The sequence below is a fragment of the Triticum aestivum genome, chromosome 6D (assembly GCF_018294505.1).
Source record: "Triticum aestivum cultivar Chinese Spring chromosome 6D, IWGSC CS RefSeq v2.1, whole genome shotgun sequence".
Taxonomy (NCBI): Eukaryota; Viridiplantae; Streptophyta; class Magnoliopsida; order Poales; family Poaceae; genus Triticum; species Triticum aestivum.
The window spans coordinates 140,755,435-140,780,118 of NC_057811.1; the positions used below are offsets into that span (position 1 = coordinate 140,755,435).

Consider the following 24,684-nt stretch of genomic DNA (forward strand, 5'->3'; position numbering starts at 1 on the left):
GCTTGTGATATGTCATGTGCATTACCTATATCCATTATTTGCTCACATGACATGAGTGCCATGATTTCCTCTAGTGTGTTTCATCTTCGCTCCACTAGTTTGCACGACTTGATTTCTATGGTTTCTCATGTTGCATCCAATTCTTGGATTACTTGCTCCTATATATGTTTGGTTGCAACAATGTCATTACTTCACATATGCCTATGCCTACTATTTGCTCACATGACTTGATTGCCTCGCACATGTTGAACAATTTCTCCTTCTATTGTGTTAAGTGCCACTCGATTTTCTCCACACCCTATGCACGTTATGCTTGGATTGTCTTACACTTGACACATGTGTTTACACACTTCATTTTATTTGGTGTTGTGAATGATTCCTATGCCTACCATAGACCTTTCATTGAGCAATTTGTGAATGCTTGCTATGAACTTGAGGTAGATGCTTATTCTCTTGTCACACATATTTGCATCTCTACCTCACATTTACATGTTTGTTTCCATGATGTCCTTGATTTTGCTCAATCTATGTGCTTACATGACATGTCACACTCCCTTGTAACACCATATGCTATGCTTTATGACGACACTTGTTTGGTGAATCACCTCTTGAATGCTGGGTTTTGCACTAACGCTAACCACATTTATTTTTCCAAGTGTTTGTTGTACTTGCTACTTTTGAAGGAATCACAAGACGGTGCGACATTGGAGAGTGCCCATTTCGAGCTTGAAGATGTTGAGTACTTGGTGGTTGTCCACTTCTACACGGCGACGCCCTCTCTTTCCCATGGTGATGAAGATCTCGATCAGTGGACGGATCTCTCCCAAGGGGGAGGAGATGATGCGGAGCATCCCTCTCTCACCCCCATGGACGCCCCATCTTCACCGCAAGCACGGAGAGGACCTATGACGAGGGCTCGCGCACGTGCCATCGAAACCAAGGTTAACTCCTTCCTCTTCAAACTCCATTCGATTTCACACGAGACTTGGGTCCTATGTCAAATGGATACATTGTGCTTTCTTAGATACCAAGGAGATGACCGTGAAGAGTCGAGGACGGAGACGCAAGCACACATGGAAGAAGAGAAGGAAGAAGGACGGCCGAAGCGCGAAGCAAAGGAGGCCCCGGACCACCCCGGGTGCCCGGCCACCAGCAGCCTGGGTGCCCGGCCCCTGCCTACAGCCAGCTGGAGTTCCTGGCCGCCCCAGGGTACCCGACCAACTTGGCCCCAGGTGCCCGGCCTCCACCTGGGCTTTGCCCTCCGCCGACCCGGGTGCCCAGGCCCCCAACCCCCGGGTGCCCGGCCTCCCTCCTGCCACGACCTGGTGCGGCCTCGGCCCTCCCCGGGTGCCCGGCCATGATGGGCCCGGGTGCCCGGCCACCTACAGCCGGCCCTCCCTGACCGGTCCGGGTGCCCGTCCACCTACAGCCGCACCACCTCCAGGTGCCCGGGCCCCTTTACCCCGGGTGCCTGGACCCATCAAATTGCATGCGTGCATTTTGGGGTCTTTGACCCTTGTACCCCTCTCTCCCTCATATTTAGTCCCTAGACTATATAAACTCTTCCCCTACCTCATTAGAAGGATAGCAAAGTACATGTGAGATATTGAGAGAGCTTTGCTCATCTTCCTCCTCTTGGATATCATGACCTCCTAAGGGAGAAGATTCTCTTGTGGATATCAAGGCCCCATCTAGGGAAGGATCCCCATCATAGGATCATCAAGACCTCTCTCCTCATAGGATTGGGATGAACTAGTTACCTCTTGTATCTTCTTGTGTTGGATTTGGACCTTTGTATCTCTCTTTGTGTGATTGGATCTAGCACATGTGTGATTGGATCAAGTCAATTTGAGTGTTCCACTTGTTTTCCCCCTTTGTGTTCTTCTTGTTCTTGGGGATTTCCCCTCCAATTCGTGAAAGATCTACATCTAGGGTTCCACCCTACAACACAATGTGACTAATGAGTTAGTTGCGGGATGATGCATTACGGAACGAGTAAAGAGACTTGCCGGTAACGAGATTGAACTAGGTATGATGATACCGACGATCGAATCTCGGGCAAGTAACATACCGATGACAAAGGGAACAACGTATGTTGTTATGCGGTTTGACCGATAAAGATCTTCGTAGAATATGTAGGAGCCAATATGAGCATCCAGGTTCCGCTATTGGTTATTGACCGGAGATGTGTCTCGGTCATGTCTACATAGTTCTCGAACCCATAGGGTCCGCACGCTTAACGTTCGATGACGATTCGTATTATGAGTTTATGTGATTTGATGACCGAAGGTTGTTCGGAGTCCCGGATGAGATCACAGACATGACGAGGAGTCTCGAAATGGTCGAGACATAAAGATTGATATATTGAAAGGTTATATTCGGACACCGGAATGGTTCTGAAGTGTATCGGGTATTTTCCGGAGTACCGGGGGGTTACCGGAACCCCCCGGGGGATTAATGGGCCACAATGGGCCTTAGTGGAGAAGAGAGAGGGCCGGCCAGAGGTGGCGCCCCCCCTTGCCCAGTCCGAATTGGACAAGGGGAGGGGGTGGCGCCCCCCTCCTTCCTTCTCTTCTCTCCTCTTTCCCTTCTTCTCCTACTTGGACTAGGAAAGGGGGGATTCCTACTTGGAGTAGGACTCCCCCCTTGGGCGCCCCCCTAGGGCCGGTCGGCCTCCTCCTCCCCTCCTTTATATACGGGGAAGGGGGCACCCCATAGACACACAAGTTGATCTTTAGCCGTGTGCGGTGCCCCCCTCCACAGTTTTACACCTCGGTCATATTGTCGTAGTGCTTAGGCGAAGCCCTGCGCCGGTAACTTCATCATCACCGTCACCACGCCGTCGTGCTGACGAAACTCTCCCTCGGCCTCAGCTGGATCAAGAGTTCGTGGGACGTCACCGAGCTGAACGTGTGCAGATCGCGGAGGTGCCGTGCGTTCGGTACTTGGATCGGTTGGATCGCGAAGACGTTCGACTACATCAACCGCGTTACTAAATACTTCCACTTTCGGTCTACGAGGGTACGCCCCGCTCGTTGCTATGCTTCTCCTAGATAGATCTTGCGTGATCGTAGGAATTTTTTTGAAATACTACGTTCCCCAACAAGGTGCTTGTAGGATCAATGGCGACAACAGAAGTGGTGCGAGGTGCTTGCAACATCAGTTCGACAATGGCGTGCAGTGTGCGGTGGCTGCAACATCACCTTGTGGCAGCGGCTGGGGTGGCGCGCAGGCTGCAGCATTACCTTCCAACAGCGCCGGCGATGACGCATGGTGCCATGTTGCGGCGGTGGCAAGATATACAACATCGCCCTTCTACGTAAACGGGAATCTACCGAGAGAGACGGGGGATAGAGATGACGGGTATGAGACGGGGATGTCCGAGATATTTCTGAAAGTGGACCCCGTGGTATGTGGTGCCCACGGAGGATGCTGCCAATGTGATGTGAGAGTAGGATCAATCGACAAATTTGGATTGTTTTCCCAAAACCAATCTTTTATAGTGTGTGGCTTGAATCAAATATCCATATAATTTGGTTAAACTTGCATAATTTTAGATGTGGCAATCTAAAGGAAAGACTAAAACAAAGTCACTGTCTTCCATCATAAAAGAGAATGCAACACGTGGACATTTTTTGCAGGGAAACGCACGAGCATTACACTAGTATATACTTACAACATTTTTGCACTAATAGATCCTCGAACAGATTGACACCCGACATTGATTTTCTATGGTCATGTATCTGGCGAAAGTTCTGGTCAAGATGCGTGTCACCGCCTGAAAGGTTGCGGGTAGGGCCTTAGCAACAAATGAATGCAAAGTGACTAGACATCTCTCAAATCGTGGAACATGTCGTGTGTGTGGTCTTGAAGTGGAGAGCTCCTTTCATGCTTTAATTACATGCGGCCATGCAAGGGCCATTTGGGAGACCATGCATTAGTTCTGGCCGCTACCGGCGACGGAACAACTGATAGACAATGGCAAGGAGTGGTTGTTATATGTTTTATCTGGATGTTTCGATCAAGTTCATGACATGGCTATTTTGCTTATTTGGCGTATTTAGAATCTCAGGTTAGATATAACACATGGCAAGGTAGTTCCTCCGTTGGAAATAAGTGTTGATTTCTTGGTCAGTTATCTGAAGTCCCTAGATCTTGCTTGGAGATATACCACTGAAGAGATTATCAAAGGTAAAATGACCTCGTTGGAGGTCCGGACTCCGGAACCTATGGGTAGCGGCCAGTGTGTGCCATGGCCTCCTCCTCCAGTGGGCCAGGCGGCCCTCTCGGTGGATGGTTCCTTTTCTGTTCATGATGGCTCCACTGCGACTAGTATGGTGCTACGACGTCATGACGGTTCGGTCATCTTTGCTGCTTATAGGGTTTTATTCAGATGCAATGATGCTCTTGAAGCGGAGATCCATGCGCTTATGCAAGGCATGGATTTAGCTCTCCAACACACAGACCTGCAAGTCATTGTCCACTCAGATTCAATTGAGGCTCTGTCCATCTTATCAAATGAGAATCTCTCACGGTCGACTTATGGGCACTTGGTAGCTGAGATCAAGGCCCTGATGGAGGAGAGGGAGTTTATTCCCCAGAAGATTTGTAGGTATTAAAATAAGGTAGTAGATTGTCTGGCTAATTACAGCCGTACATAATCTTGTACTGCTGTTTGGCTTCAGAGAGGCCCCCGTGTATCGAGGATCTCTTGCCAGTAGATTGTAATCCTATAATTTTGGAATAAAACTCATCTTTGCTGAAATTTTATTTACAACATTCCACTGGAAAAAATCATTGGAGGACAAGCAAACATCAAATTGATCTGGACTGGTGAGCGGAGAAAAATAGTTATCCGAAACGACCAAACAGCGTCGCTTCATTCGCAAGAAATCGACGCCCATCCAATTTCAACGACTGTGATTTCGAATCCGAAATCCACCAGCATGGAGTCCTACCCACCCGACACGTGCACAGGCCCACGTTTAAACTGTACCGCCCGCACTCGCGCTTTGCTGTGCCACCCTCCCCTTCCCCTCTTCCACTTTACGCGCCTCTCTCTCCTTCCCCTCTCTCGCCAATTCCCCATTCCCACCACCCCACCCCACCGTCGCCACCCCGTTCGGCCCCAAATCCCCTTCAGATCGGGAGGAGCCGGCGGCGAGCGGCGGGAAACCCTCCGATTCCCCTCCTGACTGCCTCCGCGCGCCCTGGTGAGCTCGCTCTGCCATCCCGCCGCCGGAGCCTCTTCTCGCCCGTTCTCTTCGGTGCTCGACCGTGGGAGCGAGGTTTTTTTGGGTAGCGCCCAGTGATTTGTTGTTGCCGATTTTGGTCGCTGTGTCGTGCATTGATGGAGGTTACGACCGAGATCGCGAGGTGTCGAGGTGCGATTTTTTCGTTGTTGCGTGCGATGCTCGCTCGGTGCGTTCCTTCTGTTTGGTGGCGGGTTGACGAGGCCAATGCTGTTGCTGTTTTTGGTGATCTCGCCGTGCGTGCGTGCGTACAGGTACAGCGTGTGTGCGACGCTATGGCTTGACTGATACGATCACGCGATGCTGCTGCTGGTTGGTTGGTTGGTCGTTCTCTCCTAGGAGCTGGTTGGTTGGTTAGTGCCAAACTGCTATTTAAGTTGTAAACTGTTCGTGGATTAGTGCTGGTTTAGTGATTTTTATTGTGTTGTAAATTTAAGTTATTCCACGGTTTTAACCTAGAAAGTCATCCCACGGTGGAAACAATGATCACGAGGTGCTATGTGCTAGTTTTTGGCAATTTCTATCGCCATATGAAAATTTGTGGGAATTGTACGGCTTCCACGAGCCCTTTTTTAAAAACAATTAATAAACGAAGAAAACATCTCCCTGGTACCAAACTATGTTTTATAATTATTTATTATGTGAATCTGCCGACTCTTAGTTGGTGTGGGTGTGGTGTGACTTGCTGAATTTTGTGTACTTATTTTGGTGATGGCTTCTGTGTGCATCGAGATACCGTGATGTTTGTGTGTTCACCACATTTATGTTTGTTTTCAGTGAGCAGTTCCATGTTACATTTACTTTGTCGTGTTTACTACATGCTGTAGTATGGAGTACTCTATAGTATGATGCATACATGTTCAGGATTTGACGATTTTTCATCTCGAGTGAGTGCACAGTTTGGTTTACAGATACTTGGATGCCCTCATTTCTAGTATCATACAATGCAACCAGTCATTGCATTTTCCTCTTATTATGTGATTGCATTTTGTGCAAAGTATTAATTCCAATGTAAGGGGAGCCTTGGCGCAGCGCTAAAGCTGTTGCCTTGTGACCATGAGGTCACGGGTTCGAGTCCTGGAAACAACCTCTTGCAGAAATGTTGGGAAAGGCTGCGTACTATAGACCCAAAGCGGTCGGACCCTTCTCCGGACCCTGCGCGAGCGGGAGCTACGTGCACCGGGCTGCCCCTTTTTATTAATTCCAATGTATTTGCTGACCTTAATTCCAATGTATTATAAGCACACACCATATGGCATCTAAGTTTTACTTGTTTATTGTTTTCAATGCAGATTGACAGAAACTGCTATTGATCAGTACAAGATGCCCGTAAGCTTTAAATATTGGGATGACTGCTTGGATCCGGATGATATGCGATTAATGTGGGCAGATCCTCATGTAAGTAAAGAGTGGACTGACGCTGGGGAAGAACAGGGACAGAAAGTTCACCTATCACGGGATCCTGATGGCGAGGCATATCTGACACAAACTGAAATTATGGTGGGTGATCAGCCTAACTGTGTAAACATTTGTTATCGGTAGCTGTTGGATACTTGTACTGTTTGCTAGATCACTATATATCTGTTTTTTGAAGCTGCATTTCTGCATGTCTAAGATAACCTCTTTAAAAAACAAAATGTCTGACGTATCCAGTCTATCCATTATTTGGTTTATTCATTTTAATAATCATTTCACATCTGAGATGCTAGAGTGTGGCACTAAAAGCAAAGCAGGCTATCAGTAGTGGCCTAGTGAATTTGTTGCTGAAGCTTAACCAAGATAAATGCTATCGCTGCTGTGAGATAAGTGGTCAAACATGGTGGTTTCTTGCTATATTCAAGGAAGTGGTTAAATGACTGTTTAGAAGTTTATTACTGCAGTGCTGAAGTTTGCCGAGCTATGGAAAACAATCTCAGAGCGGGGGTCTATTGGTTTTATTAATTACTGTATTATGTTTGTTGTTTGTATAATGCTGGGTTAGAACTATTCTTACATACACTCGTTGATTCTTTCAGGTAGTTGCTGCAATTACTGTTCAGAGGCATTTCAAATCACAGCTAGACCCGGTATTGATTCTATTGCTCTATGTTTTATCATTATTTGCACTTGTGTCAGTAATCGGAAAGGTGAGTGGTGCAGTACAACTATATACTAACATATGTTTCATGATACATTGTCTTTGGTGGAAGAGTAAGAAATTATGTGAGTATAAGACATGACAATTGTGATGATAGAGTTCAGCTATCTTGTTATTGGTAACTATCCTGGTGGACTTGTCTAAGCCTAAGCATCCTACTTATTTTGTGCAGTATATGATAGGTGCCCTTGCAGAAATTGCGAGTGGAAAGAGGCTCTTTGTGGATAACTATGATCGGAAGACTAAGGAGACTAAGATGGGCATAATGCAGGTGACACCAGAAGTTGCTCAATGGCTTGGCAGGTACTCAACGGTCAACAGGCCTGGTCAACTTAATTTCTGTATCTTCCTTTCTCATCTACGTTCTTTAACTGAACTTCTTGTTTTCATCACTTCTGATAGGGAACTGGGTTACAAAAATTATGACATTGAACTTGAAGATAATATTGATTTACTATACTGGCCTTTTATAAATGTCTACTTTGGTGCTGCTTATGCAAAGTGGCTCTTCTCATGTGATGAAAAGTATGTATTTCTCTGGTAGATTCTGTATCACTTTTAAATTTAATGTACTTTATCATCTTGTATCTTTCTACTGCTAAACGCAATTATTTGGCAAAAAATGCTGCAGAGAAAGAACTGAAGAATTTGTCGTTAGAGCTTACAAGGGAGGCAAAAAGAAAGCTACTCACAAGTCATCTGCCCCCATTTTCGAACGCTATCTTTATGTGAAAGAGACCTTGCTCTCTATGAGGTTTTATTCTTCAAAATCTCTCTTCGTATTCTACTTCCAACATTGTTATGTTGTTCAGTGCTCAGTGTATTGCCTTGGTTAAATTTGTTTCTCTTATAATTTGTGGTCTATTAAGGTCTTGTCTTCAAGGTTTTGAGCTTAAATATGTAAGCCTAGTAAGACTTCAAGTTTGGGGGAAATTATTGAGCTCCTCGAAATAACAGAACCATAAGCCACAACTTTACTTGTTTGACATGATACAAGTTTACAGTAGCTTTAATCTTAAGTTTCACCTCTATAAATTGGGACCAGAGAATTATGAGGGTGTAAGCGGGCACGGACACCCAGCTAAGCTGCTGGGCCGTGCCTTGAAAAAGCTTACCAATTGCGATGCGGACTGACTACTTTGATTCCCATGATTTCAAGCAGCTTGACACATATCTCGCAAGAAACCGATGGTGCAGTCACCACCTCCAGCCTGCCTTGTCGTTGCAGGCGGCGTCCCAGTCCTTCACCGTACTCCTCTCTGTACCCACTATAGCAGGATAATGCGGACTTCTGCCTCCATCCGGGTTTATTGGCCCCCTTCATATTTTGTGCTCAATTTTGACTGTAGATTTTACTAAAAAAATATAAGTTGTATGTCAAAAAACTTATATTGTTGGATTCATTTTCGAAAGAGCTTTCCAATGATAATGTTTTTGTGATATATAACTTATTTTCTGTAGTTAAGTCAAATGTCAAAGTTTGACCCAAAATACAAGTGGGACTAATAAACCCGGAAGGAAGTAGTAGTGGCCAACCGCATTGTCCGCTCTAATCGCTGCTGGACACCTCTGGAGATGGGTGGGCAGTCGCAACCCACCCTGCCAGCACCCTGAGAGAATTATCACGTGGGCCTACTATTATAGTAGCTGTAGGCTGTAATAACCTACAACTGCTAATATTTTGTTTCCTTTTTAATTAATCATTTATGTTCACCTAACATGTCAAAATACTCCCTCTGTATCAAAGTATTCTTACATTTTGATACAGAGGGAGTATCAAACTAATGAAATAACCAGTTTTTTTTTGTTTCACAACAATCCAAAGGATGTTCCTTGATGATTGTATCATTAATGCACATACAATGCAAGTGCGTGAAGAGGTGTTTAATGAAAGAAACAGTTTTCTTGCCACTTACGACTGATAAGGTACTAATCTTGTAGTATATGTGCTTGTATGTGAGAAGGTGGCTCTTGCATGCGTGCTAAATGATGTGGTTTTTCATCTCTCTTTAAGCACCGATATAAAAGCACTTAGCAGTGCACTGTACATGCCCTAAGTAAACTATATGAACTGCATGGTCAACTCCTTACAACCCATCGAATATCCATTAGGATAGAAATGTAGAAACTGTTCACTGAATTAAAATTCAAAAGCTATTTCTTTGTTTTACCTTACATCCAGGATCTAACTTGTTGATGAACTGTTTCTCACTTTTTTTGCTGGCAGACAACCAGACAGTTTAAACGAGCTGGCTCCTGATCTCCTAGAAAATTCCTCAACTGCAGGTTAAATTCGTTGATTTTTTTTATTTAGTATTTTTTAGATTCAAGGAGTGTGAAATATAAGCAAAAGTTAAAATAACACATGTACTCCAAATGCTGATCCCTATTTTGATTCCAGAAAAGCTTCTTGCTACATTCAACATGTCATCCAATTATCATCTTTGTGTCAGGAACACAGCTGGTATATTGGGATTCCAAAGTGTCAGTGGAAGATCTGGATGGAATGTGGAGTCAGCCTGACGTGTTGAAGGAGTGGACAAATTCTGGTGAGCGGCGTGGAAATGTCAGATTTTCGCATGATGCCAAGAAGAGACCGTATCTTTCTCGAGTTGAGGTTAAGGTATGGCTGGTTCTTAATAGTTGTGCAGTTACTTCACATTTCCTTTCACTAGTAGGCTTCCCTCTTTGCCGTGCTAAAACTTGACAAACATATGTTTGTACGTAAAGCTACAGTTAAACTTCTGCATATTCTTGTGCTGGTAAAGTTCTGACTTTAATTTCATAAAAAGAACGGATCATGTGAATGCCATGTAACAATACTAGTATGGGTTCACATAACCCATATTTCAGTATAGCTGTGATTAGAGTGTTGTCGTGCATTTCTCTATCATGCAATACCAAGTGTGAAGGCCAAATATTGTTCAGAGAACCATTACTTCACACCTTATTTGATACAACCACCCTGTCTCTATATCATATCATCAGCATAGTTTTTTGATGGTTTTATGTAATGACGAGTTTAGACACCAATGCACAGTTTCTGTATGTGATTCTGAATTTGATCTCAGGCTGTTGCTGAAATAATCATATCTCGCCATTTCAGCTCAAGAGGAGTAAAGCCGGTAAGCTTTGGGTTGATAGTCAGTGCATTCTATTCTAACAAAATAGTATATCATCATAAATTCATAATGTGTCAATATCTAATGATATTATCTTCGAACTTGCTTAAACATGTTGCTCTTCTTATCTTCCAAACTTGCTTAAACATGTTGCTATTATAGCAAATCTGTAATGCAGTGAAATGCCAATACCCGTGCATCCTGTAGAATAGCTCTTAAAGCTCTGTTTTCTCACATGCAATCGTATTGCTTTTGAAGGTCTATGTATAATACTGTAGCATGAGTGATCATCACATACTATGCTCATCATATTTTGGCCCTCAATCCACGCAACAGTATACCGTATTAACTAATGCATTTCTTCTGTTGTTAGTTATCATAACATTTCCTTGTTTCTCTTTTTCTGTAAACATTTGGAAATAATGTCTGCTAATCGCGTTAGCATCCATCTCCTTGTAAAATTAGTGATTAGAGATATTTCTAATTAAAATTCCAGCGGTGCTGCCTATATTATTATTGTGATTAATCGGTACTGCCTATGTAGATGCCTGTAGGGCTATCATGATATCAATAAATATATTATCTGAATTTCCTTTAGCAAGTTCTATAAGCCCCTGCATCCTAACATTTGTTGAACCTTCTATTCTGTTTCAAATCTGCATAGGAAGCCCTAGCTGCTCTCGCAGAGGTGTGCAGTATGCGCTTTGTCCATGGAGTACGTTCTCGGACAGGATTGATGGGAATAGATTACCCTACTGCCGCATGGCTTTCCAGGTCATGACACTGCGTCTAGCCATTTACCTGTACATTTTATCCAAACAATTAAGGTGAGGTGATTGTGGAATCTGAGTAGGACCTCAACTTTTGAACGATATTGTTCACCCTGACAAACCTGAAACTCTTTACTTTACCAGTTATCTTGCTTTACTTATTATTTTGTCCTTACACACGCTAGCTGAACCTGAACTACAGTTTTGGCATACACGGTTTCATACAAATATATTCGGTGATCCAATTACAAAATGTAACGCATGAATTCTTTTGATCTGCTACTTTCGGTTACTTCAGAAGTCAGACAATCATACTTTAGAGCAAAGCATTAATCTAATAATCTGGAATCTAACTCCATTGAGTTGGTCGCGTAGAACTGCTCTTGTTCGATTTTGCTATTACAGTTTCCAGGTAGTTGTTCTCACTTGCAGTTTGCATTTTGAGTATGTAGAGATTGTGGCTATACGGCATACACAGTGAGCTCGGTGGATGATCTCTACAATCCATTTGCATCAATGTACTTTGGAGCAGCTTACTTGGGATGGTTGTCACGATATGAAGGAAGGTCTGTCTAAAAGGATTAAGCACAATATATTTCATCTTACTGCATAATAAACAACAAACTGACACATTTTCCTCTATACAGGGAGAGAAGCCATGAATTCATTGTTCAAGCTTATCTTGCGGGACCAGACAAAGTTAACCTTCAGGAAACTGGACCGTATTGGAAGAAATTTCTGGAGGCTTTAATACACTATGAAGATCCGAAGAAGTATGTTCTCTTGCTGTATAACTTGGAATGAGATTCAGAATTATTAAGTGGGTTTCGTTTTCCTGTCAAAACTTGGCTATCCAAGTAGTCACCACAGTCTGCTAACATTTTCAAACATGTACCCTCACAAACAAGAGATTCTAACATACTATGTAACATCTGTTTGTAAATGCGGGCAATACCAGGACTTCAAAATTGACGTTATCTTAAATGGATTTGGTTTATCATGACTTGCAGTCGCTAATTAAATTGTCTATCTACCTTTTCAGGGACCAGACGAGCTGCTGTATTTTGTAAAATCGTGATGTCTTCATACGATTTTGTTTACTGAAGGTGTTAGTTCTTTCCAAGCCTTTTTGTCTAATAAACTTTGCCACTCCTTCATTTTTGTCAGCAAGAGATGTTCATGGTTCTATTTGCTGTCTACTCTTGCTCAAAGTTCAAACACTTGCTGTTAGTGCGAACGATCTCTAAGTACTTTGATATTTTTTCTGGTATTGTGTGCCAATTCATGATTTAAGCACGCAAAATGTCTGGCTTGCATATTTTTGCCTAGTCCCTGTTACCAGCAGTGTAGTTTTTCCCGAAAGAAAGACAGCAGGGCTGTTTCACAGTTCATCAAGGAGTAATACAGGGTAACCTTCCAACTGAAAACAAAAGCCGAAACAACAAAAAGTACAACCTCGGATTAAAAGCCGGAATAGCAGTGTTGTCAACTAACTAGCAGTATTCACTTTACAGTTTATTACGTATGATAGTGCGTTCAGAACGTCCACTTTTCTAGACAGCAAACTGTTTCCTTGTTGGGTGGTTGTAGAACAAGTGTGCATCATGAGAGGCAGATTGTCCTGCCCCGTTCCCTACCAATTCAGGGTGCATGTCATACCAGCCAACCAGTACCCTGTAGCATATCCTTTATTCCTGAAGTGTTAGCCCTGTGCCTCTTAACAGCTGCTGGGAACTGACAGATAAGCAGCAGTTGAATTGTGTTAAGCTTCATGCACTAGCCAACGCAACCAAAAGTCCGAACTGATGGAAAGGGCTAGTGCAGTCCACATATAATGTAACACCCCCTCTCACGTGTGACGGGGAAGACAAGTCAACACGTGCAACCGGAAGAGAGCGACGGAGCGCGAAACTCACGTATGACTCAAGAGGCCTATACGTGGACACAAAGGGGGGCAACAGCAATTTTTAGATAAATTGCGCGAACCAGGACTTGAACTCAAGTCCTTAGCTCCGATACCATGTTAAGCTTCATGCACTAGCCAACGCAACCAAAAGTCCGAACTAATGGAAAGGGCTAGTGCAGTCCACATATAATGTAACAAATTGTATCATTGCACTTCATTTATGGATCCTCATTTTCTACCAAGTTGATCGAAGAGTGTGAAACCAAATAGTGAATGAGACGACTAGCCATTTTTTCCTGTATATGCATAAGATTCCAGCAAGACTAGTACACAGTATCCAGGCATATAACTTTTCTTTTTGGCGTTTAATGCAGACCGCAGGCTGTAACCAGCAAAGCTTCGTTTTCACCATCTTGTAACTGAAGGTAACTCGGATTTAAATAATCCATGTAGCAGTAAACACTTCATTTGTATTTTCTGCTTTTTTTCGAAAAGGATTTGTAATTTCTGCTGGCCTTTTGGTATCAAACGAACTTTTTATTCTCTGTAGCCTGTACATTATATGAAAAGAAGGCACTGTTTAGTAAGGTTTCTGCTCGAGCATCATGTTTGTATGAAGGACCTATCAATGATCTGCCAAATTTCAGATCTCCTCCCCGAGGATTCGACACTGACGAGCGATGCACTTGCATCGACTACTTGATACAGAGGATACCCACCCGCGTAGATTTTGTAATCTGTGCTCTGGTCATGTGTCAAGTTTGATTGATAAGAGCCATGCCCGCCCTGCTTCTGCTCACATCCATTTTGCCTTCCATAGTGAAGTGCACTTTTGCTATACAGAATTTTTTTCTTCTCCCAAAATGATCAGGCGAAGTACGCATCTTTCCGCCGGAAGGAATTGTTATAGGACATGAACTTTCTTTCCACCTGAGCTATTATCTTAGATTGGAAGATGCAAATTCGCTTGATGAGTGGCCTCAGATGTATGTTCACAGGTTTGTTTTGGTATCGTATATTCAAGCTTCACGGTATAGTGACCACAAGGGGTGAGGGTGTCCATGATTAGGGCATTTCTGATGATAGACATGTCATCATGTTAGGGCTTTCCGATTTCCAAAGCGGAGTTGACAGTATCAACTTGAACCATCGTAACTGGTAGTACAATCTTGACTAGCTAGGGCCGGACCATGATGCGTTTAGCTCCATCGGACAATTCCTACCGGTTTATGACAAAGAGTACCCGCGAGCTTGCTGGACAAACTCATCGGATTCTTCCCGTAACAGGCCTTGCCAATCAATCTGGTTCGGTCCTAGCCGTTACTATAGCTCGTATGCATGCATGATTCCTTGGTTCTTGGTGCTTAGCAACGATACTCTACAAATGTAAACTGCGCAGGCACGTGACTACCAGCCACAGTAGCACCATTTACCAAGCATGAGCATCCAAAGCGAATCAGATCAGAATACTACTATGATTCTCGGGTGGCAGAGGAAGGATTTCAGATCGGTATCCACGACGTAACTCTTCAAATGTTTTGCTGACTCATCAGCGTACTACTGGAGGTGATGGTCTCGGAGTCGGAGGACGGGCTAAAGCGCCGGACCTTTTTGAAAGAAGAAAAGCCTAATCATGGAGCCGTTCGCTCCAAGCAATGCTTTCCTAGGGCTCCTAGCACCTCAACCCGATCCAGTTCAGTTCAGTGCTCGATGGCAGACCAAGAGAATGTCGAGCGACCACCCTCGGCTGGATCTATTTTAATCTGACAAAAGTATATCTATCTTATTACTGGGATGCCACATGCCTGCGTCCTCCCTGCATCCGGCGACTTGTCGAGTAGTAATATTTTACTGCCTGGCTAGCAGCACCGCGAGACGGAAGAAATGCCCTCGGGACGGAGTGTGCTCCTTGACCGCGAGCGAGCTGACGATGGCATGCCGACAGCCTCTCACACCCTTTAAAAAATGACTCGGGAAGGGAAGGGAAATGGCTGGTGTGTGCTCGCTCTTGCTGCTGGAAATTTCAGTAGTAGCGGCGCTGCGGCGTACTGGCGTCGGCCAGGGTGCGGTGGATATGGGCGTACAACTGTGAAGTGTGGCCATGCCAATAGGCAAAGAGAGAGTAGCTAGCGACCGGGCCGGATCGGGGCGGGGTAGGGGTGGTAGGGACGACGTGGCTGGCTGTCACGCTTTGCTCGACGACAAGGGAGGCCCATGACGACGTCCTTGCCGCCCCGCGTGGCTCCACTGCCAACCGTACTGCCCACCGTTTTGTTCCCTCTCCTCCCTCCCTCCCACGCCCGATCGAGATCCATCAATCCATGCATTGCCAGCAGGATCTTTCTTAGTTTTTTCTTTGAGAATACAAGAGTAAAATTCATCTCCCACATTCTATGGAAGAAGCGTGCAAAAAAAAAAGTCACTGAATTCACGAACGGCAATTTTCGGGTTGACGAAGTTGTTCCGGTCACGGAGGCGTTTTCATACGTATGTCGCCCACACGGCGCCATCTGCCTCGCCGTGTGTAGCCACATCATCGTAGGATGGATCGCATGAGTGACACTCTGCAATACGGTCACGGGAGGCGTTTCTCTCACGTGGCGTCGTCTGCCTAGCCGTCTGTAGCCACGCGCAGTGTAGGATGGACTGCGGCGGTGATACTTTGCGTCTGCAAGGGGTTTTTCGAGAAAAAATCCGGTGTGGTGCCCTTCTTTAACGCGGGTGGATTGTTTTATGGGTCGCATTTGCAAAAATGCCCACCATGTGGCGGCACGCGCATTTTTGCCAAATAAAAAAATGCCTTGCCCCCACCTCCGGTTCCATCGACGATGGCTTCAAAAACCACCCCGATGCGGAAGAAGGGAAAGAGAGTAAAGAGGAGTTAGGCGATTGCGATGGGATCACCTAGGGTCTTCGCTTCGACACAAGGAGGCCTCGGTGGCGGCGCCTATGCGGAGATTTTCACCGTCGAGTTGAAAGCATGGCACCACGGCTGCGACAAGGGCAAGACATCCATTTATGGTGAGTTTTCAAATTCCCTGCCCCCATGATGTTCATGTCTTATTCATGCACCACCTCGCCTGCCATTAGATGACATGTTCGTAGTGGCGTTAGATTGTCGGCCAATGGCCATATTCATTCATGTGGTTACTTGGACTGTGAAAAAGGGTTTATCTTTTTTAAATTGGGGGGGGGGGGAGGGGGGGCAGTGGCCACACGCGGATTGTGATTAAAGTAGAGGATTATGGATGCTAGGATAGGTAAGCACGTGCTTATGAGGTTATATGGTATAGCTTAGATGTGAATCATATAACTCAATTGCCCATGTTCAATTAACTAAATTTATGTGTGTTATAGAGCTAGATTCGACATATGCCGCGGTAGGGTATCTTACCTAGGCAACTTGGCCCGATGGTGATAGGGGCAAGGTTTTACCCAGGTTTGGGCTCTTGTAGAGGAGGTAATATCCTACTCTTGCTCTTATATATTATGTTGAGGGGTGTATACAAAGTACATGTAAAGTACCAAGGGAATGTATATCGACGAGCCCAATCCCTGACTTATATAGCATACTGGGGGCCTTAGGGTTACAGATTCTAGTCGGCTACATCGGTGGAGGTAGAGTCCTCCAAGGCGCTGGTATTTGTTGATTGTCCTCCAAGTCTCCTCGAGTCCTCGTATAATTCACCAAGGGCCGCCAATGTGGCCTAAGATGGAACCGACCTAGGGCCTAGGGGTCCTCAGCCCGACCCATCAGGTCGGGAACCGACATGGCGAGGGACCCCTTTTGGCCGGGACACCGTCGATGTGCTAACTAAATGTGTGAACAATATTGTGTTAACTTAACTTAACTTTGTTGAACTGTCTTTGCACATGCTAAGTGGTCTTGTTAACCGAACTTGACCATGCTAACTGAAATTTGCAATTTTGCAAAGTACCTGAATTTTGCACATTATCTGATCGTCTGAATTTGCAATGTCCATGTAGGTGATGAAGAAAGGGATTTCTTTACTGTTGCTATGAATTATGGAGGTTTTTCCATTGGGAGTGGTTCTGAGGTTGTTCCGGGTATCTAGAGGAGGTAGGACATTTTGTTCTCTTTGGTCAGATGAGGATGATTGTCTAGGCCCATTCATCATCATCTTCTCTAGGACGGTGATCTTATCCTTATCTTCATTGTCATTAATTTCTTCTTACTCTGACCGACAACTTCCCGCCTCGTGCGCCAACACCGTTATCTGGCTCCGAGGATGTTTCGAAGATCTAGAGGAGGTAAGGCATTTCAGTTCTGTCTGATCGAATCGTGGTGGTTGTCTAGGGACCTATGTCGTCCTTTCTATAGGACGATGATTTCAACCTTACTTCCTTGTCGTTGATTTCTCCTGGTTCCGACCGGCAACTTTTCATCCCGTGCCTCAAGACTGTTATCTGTCTCCAAGGATGTTTCGGAGTTCTAGAGGCGGCATGGAGATTTGCTCATTACGTGCGACTGCCACCGACGACTTCATGAGGAAGACATCATTGATAATTTGATATACAACATGGCATTTTATTTGCTGCTTTTTAGAAAATGGTTTCGTAAGGTTGGACATTTCTAATATATCGTCTTTACCTTCTACTTGTAGGAAGAGAAAAGGCCTTCTTCTTCTTCTTCTTCTTTTTTTACAGCAAATAGACTTTATTTCTCATATGATGGTCATGTCGTTCACAAGTAAAAGTTAGGGATTGCATCATCTCAAGAACCCGAAAATTTAGCACTAAAAGAATGCTTAGCTAGCTCATTTGCTACCTGATTAGCTTCCCGGAAACAGTGTTTGAATGATATTTTGGCAAAGTTCATTGCCATCTGCTTAAGTTTAGAGACCAATGCAATGTCGGGTCCTAGATAAGAATCCGTTTGCTGAATTGCCTCCACCACAAACGAGCAATCAGATTCAATCTCCACATTGTTGCACCCCAAATTTGCCAACAAGTATATTTCATTTCTAATTGCCCCGAGCTCCGCTGAATCAACATCTTGGATATGTAGAAGAAACCAAGTCACTTCTGCTAGAAAGTCAACCCGTTCATCATACACAAGCTCCAAATCAGTCCATGAGACGGTTTTCTTCCACATATGTTCTTTCTTCTAAGTCGGGAGTTTGGAGACACCGATCTGATGTAATTTGTAGCTAGGACGCGAATAGGCAGCGCTGTTTTCTCAGGGTTTTGAATCACGATTCCTTTCACAAGTTGTCGTCGTTGCCATCAAAGGTACCACGCCGCCACAACAGCCAGTTCGGCCACATGTACTCCATCCAAAACAACAATCAAGCTTTGATAAGATATTCGCAGTGACTGAGCTTGATTTGTTCTGATCAACTGCTCTTTGAATGGCATCTAAAAGTCCCAGCTGAGACCACACTTCTTTCACACGACGACATTTGAAGAGGCAGTGCTGCAAGTCATCGACACTGTGAACAAGGTATGTATGAAAAAGAAAAAGGCCTTCTACTTCTAGGAAAAGAAAATATCTTCTTTCCTAAGAAAAGAAAAATAAAATATCTTCTTTGCTAAGAAAAGAAAAAGAAAAGATAAGATCTTCCCTGCCCCGATGTGGGTGCACGGGTCTCATCCTCCCCAGCTTGACACCAAAATACTCACGGAGGCTGCACTGCTCCGTCGCCTCAGTTCGCAAACGGTTTGCGCGAATGGGTTGGCGGCCACAGCTGGCCGGACCTTTATAAATCACGGTCACGGACACGTCTACCTACCAATAACCCACACGCGCGCCCGGCACAAGTCCCACAGCCACACTGCACTGGACACACGGTCGCGCACGCGGCGTCGCGGAGAGGCGAGGAGCGAGAGGGAGAGACGTGGGCGGCAGCGATGGTAGAAGGCGGCAGCGGCGCGGGGGCTACGTCGACCTGCCGGCGCGGCGGCGGCGGCGGCATCGTCGGCCCGGCGGCCCAGCGGTGCTGCGGCGGCGGGTGCGGGCTCGGACGCCTGGTGCGCCGGCTGCGTCGCCAGGGGAGGCAGGCGCTGTGCGCGGCCAGGCCGGCGGCGTCGTCGTCGTCTTCGTCGGCGGCCGGGGCGCTCCGGGGGTGCCAGTACGACCCGCTGAGCTACGCGCGCAACTTCGACCAGAGCGGCTTCGGCGACCCCGACCCGGACGCGGACGCGGCCAGCCTCTACTACAGCTACACCTTCTCGTCCCGCTTCGTGCTCGCGCCAGGCAGCGCCACCTCGTCCTCAACCGCCGTCGCGGCCGTCGTCCCCGCGCCGAACGGCCTCGTCGTCGCCAGCCGGCCAACCGCCGCCAGCCATTAGCCGTCCCGTCGCCAGTAGCTTCCCTTTCTCTCTCCTCGGGTTCCTTTTCCTCAACCTCTGGAATGGAAAGGCAGCAGCTTGTTTTAATTCGATTTAAGAAGAGCCTTTCCGTAGGGGAAAGTTCGGTCGGGAGAACGACGATGCTTGTAAATTAATACTGTAGTACTGTATGTATGTGAGAAGAACGCCATTGCTCGGTCGATCGAGTTGTGCCATGCCATGCCATGCTCGATCGGATTCTCAAGGACCGTATTCAGATTTCTGATTCTGAGCTGCCGAGGATAGGGTCGAGAGTACTGTAATTGCAGTGGCAGGCAGATGCCGATGGGCAGGGGGGACGTACGGGGCCGAGAGGCGCCATGAATGCGGTGGTACTTGCCGGCGGTGACGCCACCGCCATGGCACTGGGTGGGAGCGGAATGGGCGACGGTCGGGGGTGGTGGTGGCGCAATAATTGGCCCTGGAAATGGAATTCACGGCTCCGCAGTCCCGTCCGTGATCTGTCGCTGTCACCACCACCGCACCGGCTGCTTCGGGGTGGTGGTGGGGGCGGAGATGGAGGAGGAGAAGATGCCTGCCAATCTGCCATGGCCGGCGAGACCGACCATGACATCGACGCGTAACGGCATTATGGTGCGCCCCGTCACCGTCAGGATTCCTCGGATCTGATGCTTGCCCAGGCTGATGGGACGCGTTCCGGCCACTGGACCGAATGCATCCCGGTCAGGGATTCTACAGGATTCCGGTGCTGCTTTTTACTTTCACTGGGATTTCCGACCAGGCGATATGGCTGTGTGTGTGTGTGTGTGTGTTGACAGACGCTCCTGCCTCGGTGCTTCTACCTAGTGGCTGTACTACATGAATGCAGATGATTTGTCGGAGGGGCCGTTTGGTCTATGGGGACATCTACACCCTATATAGAAAAAGAAATTAGTAATTCAACAAAAAATAAAAAATATTTGAAAATATTTTTGAAATAAACTTGACCTTCTATTGTACGTACTCGTGAGAAAATTCCATAAAAAGAAAATCCCCCTTTGACTTCTTTTCAAAGAAGACAAATTTTTGATCAAAATACTGTGAATAGTGACCTATAATAGCAAATAATTTTTGTCTTTTACACTGTGAAGTCAACATTGATTTTTTTCCCGTGAAAATTTATATACTAGTGCAACAGTAAGTCAAGTTTATTCTAAAAATAGTTCTTACCTATTTTGAATTTTTTTAATTATTAAAGGTATCCCCATATAGGGTGTACCTACAACCATGAACCAAAGCGTAATTCCCATGATTTGTCTTGCTAGTTTCTTTCTATATTTTCTGGGCAAATGGATTTTTTTTTGCAAAACTGGGCGAAGAGAACTGCAGCTTAGTTATATGTTCTCTTACCGATTTTTCTTGATGTACAGTACATGATACGGATTCCTTTTTTGAGAAATTGACAAGCAGTGTCTTTCTTCCAAAAATGAAAATTGCGCCCAGCCCATGCAGATACATGGGTCTGGCTAGATCTTTCCATACAGGCCCAGACGGCCCACGACCCATAAAAACCCCTGCCTGCAGTAGTCTCTCTCTCTCTCCCTTGACTCTTCTTCTCTTCGTCCTTGACCGAGGGCGACTCTCTGTCTCTCTCTCTCCGCCTCCGCCGAGGGCTTCCGAGAATCCACCAGCGAGCAGCGAGACAGGGACCCCTCCGCCGCCACCACCACCGCCCTCCTCGCCGCCGCCTCACCGCCCCCATCGCCGTCTCCTACGTCCTCCTTTCCCCGCACCGGAGATCCGGCGGTTCTCGGTAACGAACTTTCCCCCCTCCCCAACTTTTTTTGTCCGCGGGGCGTGATCCCGTTCAATTCCCGCATGCACGCCTGCCTAGATTGATCCGGAATTTTCTTCCCCGTTTCGCGCATGTCGTGTTTGCGATCTGCTGGTGGCTTCTCGTTTGCTGAATTCGTAGGGCAAGTGCGATTCGGCGATGGTTTCGGTTGTGAAATTGATGGTGTTGATGCGTCTTCTTCGACGGAAGAGTGTCATAATTCTTCCATAACCATCGGCCCATCACCAGGGGCACGGTTCCACTGCATGCGCCCGAGTGATCCGTAATTGACCTAGTTCAGTTATGTTTTCTCTTAGGCATGGCTCTTTTTCGTTAGATTTCCTATGTATGTGTAACTAACTTGTGTGACAGACTTGATTCTCGTACATGTGAGCTAAGGAATTGGATGTATGCATCAAATTCAGTTGCCAGCGCGATTTTTCCACTAAAGCAAAATGAGAGTTCAGAGATTTACAGTGCGCGCTTCCGCTGTTCTGTTTATCTTCAGCGCCAATCCGGTGAGATTGTGATAGAGACAAATTCCGCTGTGTAGTAGGCTTAGTTGGGATTGGCTCCACGAAAGCTCAACCTTCTATAAATTAGTATCGGCGTGCGTCGACCCCTCCACATGTCCGACGCATTGATTATGCCAACGTATTGTGAACGATATTTTTGGTTGCATACGTTTCTCAGTCTGATTTTTGGAAGGTATCGAAATATGCCCCCGCCGTGTCTCTATGTCATGGTGACACGACAGATGCCAGGTCTCCTTTGCCCACGTCAAACACATGAATCGTTTTAAGCAGCCCAATTGCTATATGTTCTAAGAAATACTATTAAGGCAGTTGTTATCTGCCTTTAGCTTACTTGGGAGAATACAATAAATCATTTTCAAGTGATGGTGAAAAGTGAGGATAAGAAAGCGTAAGTCATTTGGCGTCTTGGTTATATGTGACAAACTTGATGATGTAGTAGGTTTAATTAAACAAACTTTGTCCTTTACATCGTCAAAGTTTGTAAAAGTAAGCTGTGCCATCAGGAAATAAAGAAGTCCTTTTACACGCCACTCCACTTTTAACTGTAGTTGAACTTTACAAGGTTTGGCATCTAGGTGTGATATTGACTTAATTCAATGCTCCTGGTTAATGCAAGTACATGATACTGCCTTACTAATTTAGGAGGAATATATAGCTATACATACCAGTCCTTTCTGGAGACTCCCAAGTCCTAACTGAAGGTGTAGGTTTATGTGCCTTTTCTGTGTGTTCTACGGAACCTGCTTGCACTGAAAATCCTTAGACATGTGGTGTACATGGATGATTTGAAGCTCTGAACTTTCTGTATGATTTGTACCGATCCATCTAACTTGCTTTGTTAAAGTAGTCCAAATATTGGACTCTTCTGTGTTTGTCCATACTCCTTAACCAATTTTAGCAGGGATTGATTGGTTATGCAAACATACACTTGCAAATTATGGATTGTTGTATTGCGAAGGAAACTTCTTATCCATTGCTGTTTGTGTTCTGATGATACTTTTGCCTTTAAATCCTTTTCATTTCAGTTGCTTTATGTGTAGCGGTATAATCTTTCTCTGTTCGGAATACTGCGATCAACCTTCAGTGATGAAATATTGAGGTCAATTGATAGTTGCATTATGAAGGTTTTTATGACACATATTAGGGATAAGGTTGATGGGAACTTGTGACTTTTATTTACATGTAGTCTGTTCGATTTCATTTCTGCTGCTGCTTTTCCGTTTAATCCTTTTAATTTCACCTTTTCATGTGTAACGAGAATCTTTTTGTGTTTGGAATACTGCAATGGACCTTTCAGATTAAATGTTGAGTTTGATTGCTTTGATTCCTTCGTTCACATTATAAGATGGAATTCCCATTCATCTACGATACATTTATGAATTTCCATTCTTGTAAACTTGTTCTGATCTTTCTAACTAATCTAGATGAAAATTAACTGTTCAATACCTTATTGTTTTGCGCAGTGCTTGCAAGATATTTGGCTTTGCACGAACAAGATCTTACATGGAGCCATCCTCGCAGCCTGAGCCTGTGGTGGGTGTGGCCACTGCTGGGTCACAAGCATATCCTCCTCCTGCTGCCTATCCAGCTCCAGCCATGCCTGCCGCCATTCCTCCCGGCTCGCAGCCAGCAGTGCCATTCCCCGCTAATCCAGCTCAACTCAGTGCTCAGCACCAACTGGTTTACCAACAAGCCCAGCAATTTCATCAACAACTGCAGCAACAGCAGCAGCAGCAACTTCGTGAGTTCTGGGCTACTCAAATGGAAGAGATTGAGCAGGCAACTGACTTCAAGAACCACACCTTACCACTGGCAAGGATAAAAAAGATAATGAAGGCTGACGAGGATGTCCGGATGATCTCCGCAGAAGCTCCTGTTGTCTTTGCAAAGGCATGCGAGGTGTTTATCTTAGAGTTGACACTCAGGTCATGGATGCACACTGAGGAGAACAAGCGCCGGACCTTGCAGAAGAATGACATTGCCGCTGCCATTACCAGGACTGACATCTATGACTTCTTGGTGGACATCATTCCCAGGGATGACATGAAGGAGGAAGGCCTTGGGCTTCCGAGGGTTGGCTTGCCGCCAGCTGCTCTAGGGGCACCGGCTGATGCATATCCTCCTTATTACTATGTGCCAGCACAACAGGTACCCGGAGTAGGAATGATGTATGGTGGTCAGCAGGGTCATCCAGTGGCATATGCGTGGCAGCAGCCTCAAGGGCAACAGGCCGAGGAGGCCCCTGAAGAGCAGCAGCAGTCTCCCTCAAACTAGCCAAGAGATTGATACAATGAAGCCATGACATGATCCTGAACTTGATGCCTATAAACTCAGGCTTGTGTTAATTTATTTCCATCATCGTTGGCCGGAACAGTTACTCATGATTAGGTCTTAGGGGGGGTTCCTAATGGTAGCTTCGATGCTGGTATGGCACCAGCGGTAGGAAAAAAAGATTGTGATTTGTTAGGTGATTTGAAACTGATCTAGTAAACAGTACCTTTGTTTTCGCCCTAGTTTCTATCTAATCCAATATTCCAAATGCCTGCCTGTGGAGAGCCTTGTAAGAATCGATTGGTGGAGGCTGATGTCACGCCTCTGTTTGTTTGCCTCATTTACCAGTCATCATGCCGCCTGCCTCGCAAGAATCCTGCCTTCCGTTTTGGCAGTCACCAGACCAGGGCATGGAGACCACCTACTCTCTGGAGCATGAAAAACAGGTTGGTTCCTTTCTTTGTGGTGGAATCCATGCATGTGTGTGAAGGAGAACTGCCTGTCCGCTCCCAGTTTGAGGAATACCCTGGGACATGAATTATTGTGGCTGTTGGATCTATGTGCT

At 45.7% G+C, this 24,684-nt stretch overlaps 3 protein-coding genes across 6 annotated transcripts; all 3 read left to right on the plus strand.

The window, feature by feature from the left end:
• Positions 1 to 5,025: 5,025 nt before the first annotated feature.
• On the plus strand, positions 5,026 to 13,774 carry LOC123144147 (uncharacterized). Of its 4 annotated transcripts, XM_044563190.1 has the most exons (14): positions 5,026 to 5,213; positions 6,545 to 6,752; positions 7,268 to 7,318; positions 7,562 to 7,692; positions 7,792 to 7,914; positions 8,021 to 8,143; positions 9,617 to 9,675; positions 9,843 to 10,012; positions 10,461 to 10,514; positions 11,176 to 11,285; positions 11,734 to 11,847; positions 11,929 to 12,054; positions 12,324 to 12,387; positions 13,562 to 13,774. In XM_044563190.1, exons 2-13 carry the CDS (start codon positions 6,576 to 6,578, stop codon positions 12,349 to 12,351), a joined length of 1,266 nt encoding a protein of 421 aa, XP_044419125.1. In that variant the 5' UTR covers positions 5,026 to 5,213; positions 6,545 to 6,575; the 3' UTR covers positions 12,352 to 12,387; positions 13,562 to 13,774. The 4 variants fall into 4 exon arrangements, with proteins under 4 accessions (XP_044419125.1, XP_044419122.1, XP_044419123.1 ...); XM_044563187.1 differs by lacking the exon at positions 13,562 to 13,774 and having other exon boundaries at positions 12,324 to 12,547; XM_044563188.1 differs by lacking the exons at positions 5,026 to 5,213; positions 13,562 to 13,774 and adding an exon at positions 5,561 to 5,605 and having other exon boundaries at positions 12,324 to 12,547.
• A 5,091-nt stretch (positions 13,775 to 18,865) lies between these two features.
• LOC123144149 (uncharacterized) lies at positions 18,866 to 19,714 on the plus strand. The gene has a single exon (XM_044563192.1). The coding sequence runs from the start codon at positions 19,059 to 19,061 to the stop codon at positions 19,497 to 19,499; it is 441 nt and encodes a 146-aa protein (XP_044419127.1). The 5' UTR covers positions 18,866 to 19,058; the 3' UTR covers positions 19,500 to 19,714.
• Positions 19,715 to 21,066: 1,352 nt separating this feature from the next.
• On the plus strand, positions 21,067 to 24,391 carry LOC123144148 (nuclear transcription factor Y subunit C-4). Its single transcript, XM_044563191.1, has 2 exons — positions 21,067 to 21,291; positions 23,312 to 24,391. The coding sequence occupies exon 2, from the start codon at positions 23,352 to 23,354 to the stop codon at positions 24,120 to 24,122; it is 771 nt and encodes a 256-aa protein (XP_044419126.1). The 5' UTR covers positions 21,067 to 21,291; positions 23,312 to 23,351; the 3' UTR covers positions 24,123 to 24,391.
• The last annotated feature ends 293 nt before the right edge of the window (positions 24,392 to 24,684 follow it).

What these genes read in the sequence shown, in the direction of transcription:
- LOC123144147 (XM_044563190.1), top strand. Translation starts at nt 6,576, where the DNA reads ATGCCCGTAAGCTTTAAATATTGGGATGACTGCTTGGATCCGGATGAT. An exon ending in CTCTTCTCATGTGATGAAAA is followed by an intron (nt 7,915 to 8,020) that starts GTATGTATTTCT and finishes AAAATGCTGCAG; the next exon opens with AGAAAGAACTGAAGAATTTG. An exon ending in GAGACCTTGCTCTCTATGAG is followed by an intron (nt 8,144 to 9,616) that starts GTTTTATTCTTC and finishes TTTTGCTGGCAG; the next exon opens with ACAACCAGACAGTTTAAACG.
- LOC123144149 (XM_044563192.1), top strand. Translation starts at nt 19,059, where the DNA reads ATGGTAGAAGGCGGCAGCGGCGCGGGGGCTACGTCGACCTGCCGGCGC.
- LOC123144148 (XM_044563191.1), top strand. Translation starts at nt 23,352, where the DNA reads ATGGAGCCATCCTCGCAGCCTGAGCCTGTGGTGGGTGTGGCCACTGCT.